This window comes from Pituophis catenifer, unplaced genomic scaffold, assembly GCF_029215685.1.
Source record: "Pituophis catenifer annectens isolate HBS135680 unplaced genomic scaffold, rPitCat1.0.hap2 SCAF_1, whole genome shotgun sequence".
Taxonomy (NCBI): Eukaryota; Metazoa; Chordata; class Lepidosauria; order Squamata; family Colubridae; genus Pituophis; species Pituophis catenifer.
Genome location: NW_027256881.1, coordinates 267113825 through 267126196, shown reverse-complemented (window position 1 = coordinate 267126196; position 12372 = coordinate 267113825). Strand labels below are relative to the sequence as shown.

At 39.3% G+C, this 12372-nt stretch overlaps 1 protein-coding gene across 1 annotated transcript; it reads left to right on the top strand.

Annotated features, from left to right (window-relative positions):
• Positions 1–3067: 3067 nt before the first annotated feature.
• On the top strand, positions 3068–11121 carry LOC139307847 (CD59 glycoprotein-like). Its single transcript, XM_070931194.1, has 4 exons — positions 3068–3254; positions 4752–4817; positions 6848–6949; positions 10147–11121. Exons 1-4 carry the CDS (start codon positions 3188–3190, stop codon positions 10338–10340), a joined length of 429 nt encoding a protein of 142 aa, XP_070787295.1. The 5' UTR covers positions 3068–3187; the 3' UTR covers positions 10341–11121.
• Positions 11122–12372: the final 1251 nt, after the last annotated feature.

The following is a 12372-nucleotide window of genomic DNA, read 5'->3' as shown; positions in this document are numbered from 1 at the left end:
CCCTATTTGGATGGCATGGCTGGTAAGTAAGCATTTTAAGTAGGTAAGAAAAATATCCCAAATGACACAATACAAATACCATATTGAATTTAGAAATGCATACATCCATCAATATAATTTTCAGGGGGTGGGGGTTGATGTTCCCCAATTACCAACAGAGAGGGTGTGCTAACGTTTGGAGTACATTAGAAGTGGGTGGAATATCGTTTTTCTGGTTGCAGAAAGAGTCCAGCCACACTAATAAATGTGGAGTCCCCCTTCTTATTGAAAAGACTGCCCGAAGATAGTGCTGAGACTGAGGGGAAACTTCCCTAACTATCTGCGGATGGAAGGCCAATGCCAGGTCTCTTTCCTCGTCCCCTTATTTGTTTGTCTGTTTCTTTGCTTACTGACAAAAAAAAAAAAAAAAAGGAGTAACTTCTCTTTTTGGCCGCTGAGGTGAGGCTGACAGTTGCTTTTGCCGCAGACCTGCAGTAGGGAGCCGAAGGCGGAGCCTGCTAGTGCCCCAGAGCCGCAGGCGGCCGCAGGGGGAGGACTGCGGTTCAGCAGCTCGGCGCGCCTTTGAAGCAGCAGTCTGGGTGAGCGAAGGCTAGTGGGATCCAGGGAGCAACCTCTTTCTAAGCCCGGTCGCATGTGGGAAGGGGCATCCGGAGAGGAGTCTTGAGAGGGGCGCTTGGTGGTGGAGAAGGAGGTAAAGGAAGGCGTTTAGAGGAGCCGGGCTTCTTGTGACGCTTCGGGACTGCATTTGCCGGGCTTAAAACTAACGGGCAAGGCCTTTTTTACATCAGTAAAAACGGAGCTCTCATGCCTTTAGCTGCGGGTTTAGAAACAGCTTCTGCCGCGTTGGGGTAGGATTGCTGCTGCTGCTTTTCTTTCTTTCTTTCCTTTTTTTTGGTCTTCAGTCTTCATCCCTTCGCGGAAGAACATTGAACATTTTAGATGCTCCTCCCGGTTTTCTGATGAGCCGGACGCCCTTCAGAGGCGTTTAGTATTCTGTTTGACCGGAGACTCTTTAGTTGGGACTGGCTTGCGGGGGGTGCAGGCTTTGCATGTAATGTGCAGTCTTGCATGTAAAATGTTCGTGATTTTATTAGTTAAATCAAAGGACAAAAATGCAACGATTATACAATTAAACCACTGTCATCATCATAAGACGAGAAAAGTTTAAAAAAAAACAACCACCACCAAGATACACATTACAAGACCCAGTGAGGAATAGTAACACAATATGGAGCAAACTCCGTCCTTTGCTATATTATTAAATCTAGACCAGTGGCTCCACCTTTTCATTTCTTCTGCATAAGGACATTTCAAAGGGACTCTCCTGTTGTTTTGGCCAAGAGAAGCACTGAATGTTTGCCCTATGTGTACTGCTGAAGGACAATAGGCTTTCACAAAGTCCTCTTCTGAAAGAGGGCTTGCCTCTTGGCATTGGTCTGCCTTCCTAAATTGTGCTGATTATGGTTTGAATAATTCTTTGTATTATGGGCTGAAATTATTTCTAGCCAGGAATGCAGAAATCAATATGTTGTCTCTTGAGAACTTCGCTGCTAGATATAGGATGCTCTATCTTGTAATCAATCACTGAACTCAATATTATATTCCCACTTGTTCTGTTTTATTTTCCTTATTTGTTAGCAGAGTAATGAAGTCCCCATTACCATCACCAGTATCATCCCTAACAGAATGAAGTACTTCTGTCCAATTTTGCATTCTGTTCTTTTTGGAAAGCTATTGACAAATTAGAACACGGCCAGTTGAAAGTAATAAAAGAATTTCAATTTAACTAATATGTATTATATGCATGCACAGCCCTACTATTAAAGTCATCTGCTAGTTGACTGATGAAAATGTGAGAAAGGAATCCCTATTAATTAAATAGTTAAATAATAGTGCAGTCCTGTAGGACTGCATAAACATCTGGGCATCAGATGTTTGTGACCAGATGAGGTCAGTGTTTCCTTAGTCTTTTTACTAGAATAAGATCTACACCACTGTTTGCGTGCTTAGTTTGTAAGCATTATTTCTAGATGTTTCTTAGTTTATAACCATATATTAGTGGATATAATTTTTGATGTAAATAGCTGTCCCTCTTTTTAAAAGAGACAGCTCTACTTTTCTGGCAATACATGAAAATTCTATAGTGGAGCCATAACTTTTATACTATTTGGATTTGATGCACTGAATATGGGCAATGCAAAACAACTTTCTACCCATCTCCTCCTCTTATAATTAACTAGCTGGACGCCCGTGCTTCACTATGAAACTATATGCTCGGGCTTGATAAATTGACACTTATAGCCTGAAATTTAATGTGGAATGTGTAACTCCATAGCATCAGTGTGTGTTAATATAATGCAATTGGCAGTTGGAACAGAGGGGCAGGGGGAATAGAATGTCCCAGCCCGCAGCATCCATCGGTATTCATCTGGCTAGCATCCTGTCAGTGTGTGAGAGAGTGGAGGGGTGTTTGGAAATTCAAACAGTATTTGCTGTGTGAGCAAGGAGACAGGAAGGAGGCTGGGTGTGGGTTAGCTCAACTGTTCTGTAGTAAAGCTGCTTGCTGCTGTGAAAGTAAAACTGAAAGTGAAACTCCTCTGTTTGTGTTTTGCATTTGGAACAGATTTCTTTTGAGGTGGGGAGCAGGGGTGGGTTCCACTTACCTTTACTACCGCTTCGCAACAGAAGCGTACGAGCAGATTGTCAGTGATGACATCAGGGCAGATGGGCAGAGCCTTCCGCCACCAGGGTGTCAAACTCGATGTCATTGAGGGCCACATCAGGGTTGTGTTTGAACTTGGGGGGACTGCAGTGGGCGTGGCCAGTGTGGATGTCACTCATGTCAGGGGTGCCTGTGGGGGCTCAAGTGCTTTGCCAGCGAAAACGGGCTCCCGAGCTCCGTTTTCAGCTGCAACAGCCTCCTGCAACCCTCTGCCAGCGAAAATGGAGCTCAGGAGGGCGGCATGCAGCCCTCCCAAGCTCTATTTTCGCTGGCAGATGCCCTGTGGGCCAGTCCTTCGCTGTTTCCAGGGCCCTGCGGGCCAGATCTAAGCACTCTGTGGGCTGGATCCACCCCCCAGGCCTTGAGTTTGACACCCTGTCTTAGCTTGTTCTAGCTAGTTTAAATTGTTTCCTAAATATTGCACCTTTGTCAATTTCTGAACTCTGTTAACAGAATGAGGAGACAATGAGCTGTATTACTGAAGTTGTCAGCAATTATTTGAATCTCACGCACAAGCACATTTTGTTGCAAGGTACAATACATTTTTCCTGCATGTAATCACTGTGCAAGCAGATCAATATGATAGTGAAGATGTTGATTAGTTAGATTAGCTTGATTAAAGAAGACTAGATATATCCATGCCATAGATAGCATGCCACTGATAATAATGACATCACCAACCAGTTCTAGCATGTTTCTGCTACTCTGTGCAAAGCAGATTTCAATTGTAGATATTACCTTGCAAGCTAATATAATACCTTCCACACAATCTGGATGACAGGTTATTGCAACACTTGGTATTGGCTCTAAACACAAAGGTGGGGGGCTATAGTATGGTAACTTTTTTACACTCCTTTTTTCTTAGTTTTCCATTAAACTATATTTATTTCCATTCATGCAGAATATTTGTTGAGCTGTTTCTTCCATTCATGTTTAATTGTGGTGTATGCGTGTGTGTGTGTTTGATCATTCATTCATTCTTGTCTTTCTGCAAATTCAGAGTTTTCTTGAATATACCGGTGCTCCTAACCTACGCTGAAGCCAAAACAACTTGCAATCCAAAACATTTCTAATCCAAATATAGATCCCATTGAACTGAATGGGCCTAAATAATATTGCAGCCTAAATCCTAACAGCAAAACAAGTTAGGCAACTTCATGCAAAGTAAAGGATATCTGTTGGCCATGCTGATTGAGAACCATGGAAAAATGCCAGATTGGGAGAGACAACTTTAGTTGTCTGGTTTCTGGGCTTAGATTTTAATGGGCAAAAACAGTGCATGGAGGAACTCCTTTCATAAAGCATATTGCCTTGCTACATATTGCATGGGGTACAATATTTTTGTTCCACTGGCTCCTGTGAAACCCTTTTAAACCTTCCAGGCACAATCCTAATGCATTCTTGGCAAATTCCTAGTCATGAATGCTGCCACCACCAATCTTTCTTCCATCAGTACTAATGAGCATCACTAATTCATTAAGAATTCCAAGTTTTATTATCAAAATTTGGCTTAAAGAACTAGAAGGGAGCAGAAAGAAACAAAAGGACAAAGGAAAAAAGAAGTCAGTTTATTTTGAAGCTCAGGCTGAATTCAAGGACACATGTGCACACAGACAAGAAAAATCCCATCAGTTTAGGTCACTATCAAATAAAACCGAATCTATCCTGCATCTAGCTCTATTTGTTTCTAGTTTGCTATATTATTTCTCTGATCTGCAACCCTTCTAGACATGGACAAAATAAAATACATTCTCCCAACGACATTCATTATCCTTCTATCTTGCTTGGTTTTCTACCAGTGCTGGAAAGAATTCTGGTAGGAACAAAGCTAAAAAGGAGCTGCCTGGTTCCTCTTTTTAAAAACTCATCGGGTGGAGAGGTGGGTGGTGAGGAATCTTCCTTCTTGTTACTGACTTTTCAGGCTTTGATTTTCATAGGCTTCATTTACTTGGATAGACAGATCAGATTTTCTTTTACCCTTTTGAGTTACCTTCTCTACTTATGGGCTCATGTATGATTCTACTTCTAGACATGGACAAAACAACCTACATTTTCCTAACGGCATTCATTATCCTAACCATATCCTGCAGTTCTGGTAAGTATTATGATATTTCTGCATTTTTATTAAAGAGAATGGACCAAGCCACTTTGGGATGAAGTAAAGCAGTAGACAATACTCTCTGTAAACAGAATTTGATGTATCCAAGAGCATTTACCCCTATTGCAGTCCATTAAAATGCTTTCTGGATAAAAGTCTCTTAGAGATTTTGTTATGTAAGTGCTATGCTATGTCTTCTAAATAACGTATATAGGATGTATTTAGCTAAATAGGATTGAAACTTTAAATGCGAGAGGCTATAGAAACACTAGGTAACCAATATTAAGAGCCATGGTGGTGCAGTGGTTAGAAAGCAGTATTTCAGGCTAATTCTGCTGACTGCCAATTGTCAACAGTTTGGCAGTTCAAATCTCACCAGTTCAAGGTTGACTCAGCCTTCCATCCTTTTGAAGTTGGCAAAATGAGGACCCCGATTGTTGGGGGCAATATGCTGACTCTGTAAACATCTCAAGAGAGGGCTGTAAAGCACTGTGAAGAGGTATATAAGTCTAAGCGCTATTGCTATTGATTCCACTATGAATAATGTATGCACACATATTTGTAATTTCTAGGCAGGTAGCAAAAATCGACCCTTCGTTTTGCCACAAGCAGTATGTGATAGGCATCCCTCAGTCGGAATGGGACAACTTGGCGTAGCCAGCTCACCGCTGTCAGTTCACCACCGTCAAGTTGCTTTGCCAACTCACTGTCACCAAGTTGTTGCAGGACCACTCAGCATGTGGGCAGAGCACAGAGTGGCAGTGCTTCCCATTTTCACATCTCCCTTGCTGCCACCGCTGCACCAAGCTTCAATCCATTCAGTTTGGGCTGGGTGGTGGTGGTTCGGGCCTTTCAGCGGCAGCAGTGGTGGGCAGGGAGTGGTGAGGCAAGGAGGCCAGGTGTGTCCCATTTTCACATACACTCCACGGCCGCCACAGGCCATTTGGTAGTGGTGGGTAGGGTGGGCGATGGGGAGGCCATAGCAGCCGTTATATCTCATTTTCACACACCGCACCACTGCCGTAGAACAGCCCAAATACTGCTGTCACTGAATGGCCTGTGGCAGTAGGTATTAAAATGACCCCCTCCACACTGCCTGCCCTACCCACTGCCAAGCGGCTCATACTCCGAATGGCTTGGAAGTCAGTGTGGCGGCAGCTGCAGTGACATGAAAATGGGAAGTGCCCAGATGCTGCTGCTGTCACTTAGCTTTGCCACCTACTCGCTCAGCTGCCCAGCCTGTTCTCCCTCTGGTGGGAAATCCCTGGTCTGCACTCTGCTCACCCGCTCACTTGCCCACCCAGCTCTCCCTCCAGCTATTGTTCCCATGACAAGTTGTCCCCATGACAAATTGGCTATGTTGAGTTGTCATGTGACAACTTGGTGATGATAAGCTGGTGGCAGTGAGCTGGCCATGCCGAGCTGGCTATACTAAGTTGTCCTAGATCCTGCCTCAGTATGGTGTTTGAAGCTATGGATGGCCAGGAAAGCAGTTTTGAGTTCCTTCCCATATTTGGCTATTCATATATAAACATTTTAATCAGATGTCTATTTTACAATGTTCAAATGTTGGAGAGTTAAATGAGCCCAAGCTCTGAATATTATTATTTTTATTTCTCAATTATCAATAGAAAAAAAGGCTATTCATCTCATGGTTTGCTAGATTGCCACTGTTCTTGTTCAACTGATCTCCTAAATTCATGTGCTAATTTTTCCCTTTAAAAAAAGAAGAGTTAAAAAAAGTAGGAACAGCAGAAGATTTCAGCAGATTCAACCCATATTTTTTTTCAACTCAATCTGGGTCACTTTCACAATGTCTCTTGCTAAAGTCTTAAAGCAGCTTTAAGCAAATATTCTGCTTGTCCTCATATGCATATTTGTACATAAACAAAGAATACTGATTAGATAATAGCCTTAGTCTACCAAACAAGACTATTATTAAGTTACTGAGATAATAGATGTGAGATAATTGAATGGTGTACTACATAAATCTGGCAGATTAAAAAAAATACTGTTTTATGTTTCAGGCTATGCACTTCGATGTTATATCTGTGAACAAAGTCCTTTTCTCTGTAGAAGCAATGTCACCTGTACTGAGGAAGAAGACGCTTGCTTGCAAATTAGAATGGGTATGTATACTCTGCAAGAATAAACTGAATTTTGGAATACGTATGTTCTGTACAAGTATGTATATCTTCTGAGAAGTTAAGATCCACTGAGTCAAGTTGTGATTTCTTCCCACATTAGTGAGTATAAGGTTGTTGCTGTAAACATTTTTCTGTCAGATTCCAACACATCATTTTTAAGCTATTGAACAAAAAAAAAAAAGAAAAAAACGAGAGAGATAGTGAAATGATATTTTTACCTATTAAGAAAAGAGCACATGTTCATTATCAAATCTTAGTATGTCACATTAAAAAAAAGGCAAAATGCTGCTTGGAAGTTGGAACAGTTTGCCAAAGGAAAAAAAAAATCTAAAACTAAAGGATTATAGTACAATGCTTTTTCAAGAATATTTATAAATTGTAACACTCATGATGTTACTGAATACAGGTAATCCTCAATTTACAACAGTTTGTTTAGTGACCTTTCAAAGTTAAAACAGCACTGACAAAAGTGACTCATGACCATCTTTCACACTTATGACCCCTGCAGCATCCCCATGGTCATGTGATCAAAATTCAGACGATTGGCAACTTACTCATATTTATGACCGTTAGAGTGTACTGAGGGTCATGTGATCCCTTTTTGTGACCTTCTGACAAGCAAAGTCAATGGGGAAGGCAGATTCACTTAACAACTATATTATAGTACTAATTTAACACCTACAGTGATTCACTTAATCACTGTGGCAAGAAAGATCGTAAAATGAGGCAAAACTCATTAACAAATGTCTCACTTAACAACAGAAATTTTGGGCTCAATTGTGGTTGTAAGTCAAGGACTACCTGTATAGTCAGTAGAAAGAGAAATCTGCAGAAGCTGGAAATTATCCTAAATAATGCACTCTGATAAATTACTTAAATTGCATAATCAACATCTATGGGCACTTAGACACCTCCCTTGTGCCCCATTAGGCTCTTTGTGTCATTAGGATTTTTAAAAAAATTACCAGAAAGAATTTGGTAGCAACTTTGTCTGACTTAACACATTTTTACTAAAAAGCTTTAATAAAAGGCTTTTGTAAGCTGCAGGAGTTCATGAAAGCTTATGCCTTTTAGTAAAACATATTAGTTGGGAAAAGTGCTACTAGACTCCTGATTTTTTTGCTACCATAGATTAATGTTTGTCCTCCAACAATGTTAATAAAATTATTAGTTCAGTCATACTCTACAAAAAGGTGATAAAGCAGCACTTGGATGCTTGATATTATATTGTAATATACACGAAAGAAAAAGTGCTAGAAAAGTATGTACCAGATAAATTGCACCAAGTCTAATGTTTTTAAATTGTATATTTAATAAAATTAATTTAAAAAGAAGAAGAAGAAGCACTTGGAAACTAAACTAGTTTGACAACAATGCTCAGATTCTTGGACCTCCATCCATCTTGGTTTCCTGAAAATTATAGTCTTCTTTTATCTGAATTTTCTATTCCTGAAGTCATCCATCTCCCAAATCTGAACCTCACTCCTTGACCTTTTTAACAAGGGTGGACTCAGAAATTAAAAAGAGCTGTACAAAGTTTTGGATTATGAGTACAACTGGGTGCTTATCAGCATCATTCCTTAGGCTCTAATTCTGCTTTTATCTCCAGAAAACTGCTTTCTAAGATCTGGATGTGACAACTTGAGTCCCTCCAGAAGTGTAATGCCAACAAATGTTAATATTACAAAAGTACATATGAACGAGTGAAATTCTATAGAAAGAGCACCTGCAAGCATCCCTTTTTTTTTAATGACCCCGTAATCCCTTGCATTGGGATGGAGTCATGGCAACTGAATGGAACTGAGTGTTTACTGGCCGGATGCCTTTCCTGTCACCAATGCGGAGTTCGCAGCAGATATATTCTCATTGTACCCAGAGAGATAAATATCTGCCTCTACCTAGGATCGAACTCACAGCCTCCTGATTGTGAGGCTCTACCTCTAGGCCACCACACCACTCACCTGCAAGCATCCACGAGAAATAAAAAAGAATTAATTATGTAAAATCATTGTGCATAGCCATCATGGTTTCTTGTCCATTGGGAGAGGTACCTGAAAACAATCACTAATACACAGATTGATAAGATTGCTTTTCTTTCAATTAGATCATACTGGCAGAAATCAAAGCTTTCCTGCCAATCAGGGAACAAAATACAACAGGAGAAAGTCTCTCTAGAGGCCTTTGTTCTCTTGTACTTTGTGTCCTAATTGGCAAGGCAGAAACTGGAAGATCTGGGGAAAACTTTAGTTGATTCATAATATAATTCTTAAAGGAGCTGCAACTTGTTTTCAGACTTGCACAGAAGACGGGCTGCTTGAATAAATAGAGAAGCATTATGCCCATTCGAGATCCGAAGTCTTTCTGAATCCTTTTTGAAGCATGCTCACTCAGCTTCCTATATGCCAATGGTCCACACAGCATCTTCTTCATGGAACTCTCAATCCATAGATAACAAAATTAAAATACCATTCTTGCAACTAGGCAAAAGTTTATAGCCAGATTAACTCTGCAATTTCTAATCTTGAGCAGCAGAGACAGTAACTTTTATACTTGTGCTTTAAAACTAAAAGATGCTAGGTAAACCATTAAGTTATTTTGGGTGATTCCAGTGCAGCAGAGATTTTTGTGAAATGCCTCTACTGGAGAAAAGTTCAGGAAAGAAAAAGTTAGGTATTACCGACTTTTTTTTCCTAAAGAAATTCCCAGAGTACTTTGAAACCTTCCAGAACATTAAGGAAAATGGTATAAGTGGCAATGAAAATTACCTCTGACCTCTTGTTCCTACAGCAACCTCTACTGCAGGTTGCTGTTGTCACGGCGGCATCACATGACGTTTCATGACTTTTTCCCCCTTCACTAAACTGGGCGTGGGCGTGGCCAGCGCGTGACGCATCTGGTCCGTGGGCTGCGAATTTGACACCCCTGCTGTACTGGTTACAGTCCTTCTAAAAACAGTCATGGACTTCTCTGAGGAGAAGTGTGCTAATCTCTGGATCTACATATGGCAAAACAAATATTGGAAAAGGAAGATAATGCAAATCAAGGAAATGATTTGTTTTTAAACTGTTATTTGGAATAACATAAATAGGTGATTTTTTCATTGTATGAAAATGAATTTCTTGCTTGTAATCCATCAGAAGCAAAATAGATCTCAAGTTATATTTTGATTTTCTTTACAGTGAATTTGAGAACGTACAGGTGCTGGAAAATGTCAAAATGCAGCAAAGATGTTGTAGCCCAGGAATTTAGCGTTGACAGTTTTAGACACCTTTGCTGCCAAAGAGATTTCTGCAATAAGAGTCCAAGCCTCCTCGTCAATACTACTCCCCTTGGTATTTCAGCAGTGATTGTGATTTGGATGATGTCCCGATAATATGGCGATTCAAAGTAATATATTCTCTGCATATCCCAATTCTTCCAGATACACAAGCACTTTTACTAGAGCAACTAAAGCTATTTGAAGAAGCAATGTCTTTTTAACCAAAAGAGTGTTAAAGCTAAACCAAAAAAGAAATGGAGAAGAAATATATAAAAATGGAAAACCAATTTTGTGGAAAAAAAAGTACTCTCACTCAGTGCATGTTGATTGTCTTTGACTATTAAGTCTTCTCCTTAATATTTAATCTCTGGTTAATCCATGGCAACGAAAGTGCTTATTTATCATATTTCTGGGCAGATTTGTTTTGTAAAGAAGCAAATTTATATATTTTTCCTTCATCACTTTCAACAGCTGCATGTTTATCAGTAAACATGGAAACTCTATTTCACAACTCACTTTTAATGCAAGCTCATCTTAAACATGTTTACAAGGTTACCAAGACAAATGGTTGTAGGATCCCACTGTTTATAGTCCTACATTGACAGATTTGACCTTCTATCTGTTTAACATGCTGTTGCAATCTTTACCTATTATCCAGGTATTAAGCTAACTGCTCTGGAGAGAACTCATATATATGTGGCACTTTATGTAGTGTACTTGGTAACTATAGAGCTTTGCTGCTTCAAAACTTATTTCCTATTCCTTAGCACATTTAGACAAAGAACCTAATATTGACAGAACTTAATTTAAAAGTGTAATCTTCCCCTTTCATTGCACTGTTTTCTGTGAAGACTTTATTAAATAGAGAAGTACTTAACAGAGTCCTTCCTATGATAGGCACATTTTAAAAGTATATTGTATATGGACAATTGTTAACATTCTTTTGCAGATTTTTCCATATATTTAGAACTGTTGATATCTTAAAAAGTATTGAAACAACTATGTGCAATATGTTCTACTTATACTATATGTATAAAGATTCCTGAGAGAATCTTGGCTTTGCTTTGGTATGTATAAATCCTATGGTTTTGGATCTGAAGATTAGTAGCCTATAATATTACTATAACTTATTTCAGTGGGAACTAATATGGCCCAAGGAGGCAAAGCTGATGGGCAAAGATTATTCACTTTCCCCCACTAATTAAATGAAGGATTCAGTTAGAACTGAGAGCGCCAAAAGAAGACAAAAATCTTCCAACTATTGGGAATTGGTAAACAGACTAGCACCATATGTGAATGCAATGAAACTGAGTTTTGAGAAATAGAGAAACCAAAAAGAAAAGTACTGTCCCTCTGTCTATACTTATTTAACCAAGTTGTTTAAAATTATACAACTATCCTGGCTGAATTCACCACCGTCACTTCAGCAACAAAGAAAACAATCACATTTTACCCTATTGTGGTAAGCAAACCAGCTATTGTTTTTTTTAATCCTTAAGATGGAATACAACAGGTCAAATTTCATTCAACAAGAAAAAAACTTATCACCTGTTTGTACAAAACATGTTCGATGTATGTTATTACATATTTAACAAAGGTATCACAGTAAACACTATGAGGCAATATAATACTATAAAGTACTATCTAATACTTTAAAGTAAACATCTTCAGACCTTCTTCAGAATATATAGAATTAACCCTGTGTTGCCATTTACTGATAATCTAGATGATTGCAGCTGGCTATGATAGCCCTGCAGAATTACACTATTTTTCATGCACACAGTTGTGTGTCAGTGACTACACAACTCTGCTGATTAAAAAATAATAACAAAGGTTAATAATTCACTATGTCATAAACTAATTGCATGGGCAGAATCTGCCAGATTCACAAGGCTGAAAATATAGTAAGTAAATTTCATAGGATATCATCATTATATTATACTAACAAACTTGAAATGGTTTTGTATTTATAAATATTATACATTATATGCTTAATATAGTTGTGGACCTTAGATCTCCACATACTCTCAATTCTCAGTAATGTAACTAGCAACCAATTCCTCTCTCCTTTGCTACCTCTTTTTGATCCCACTTGATCCTTGGCACACTGATATATTGATCCCAGTGAACAATGGACGGGTCTAGT

Excerpts from the sequence above, each read along its gene's own strand:
- LOC139307847 (XM_070931194.1), top strand. The coding sequence starts at position 3,188 with ATGAGCTGTATTACTGAAGTTGTCAGCAATTATTTGAATCTCACGCAC. Across the intron at positions 4,818-6,847 it reads AACCATATCCTGCAGTTCTG|GCTATGCACTTCGATGTTAT; the intron begins GTAAGTATTATG and ends TTTATGTTTCAG. Across the intron at positions 6,950-10,146 it reads TTGCTTGCAAATTAGAATGG|TGAATTTGAGAACGTACAGG; the intron begins GTATGTATACTC and ends TTTTCTTTACAG.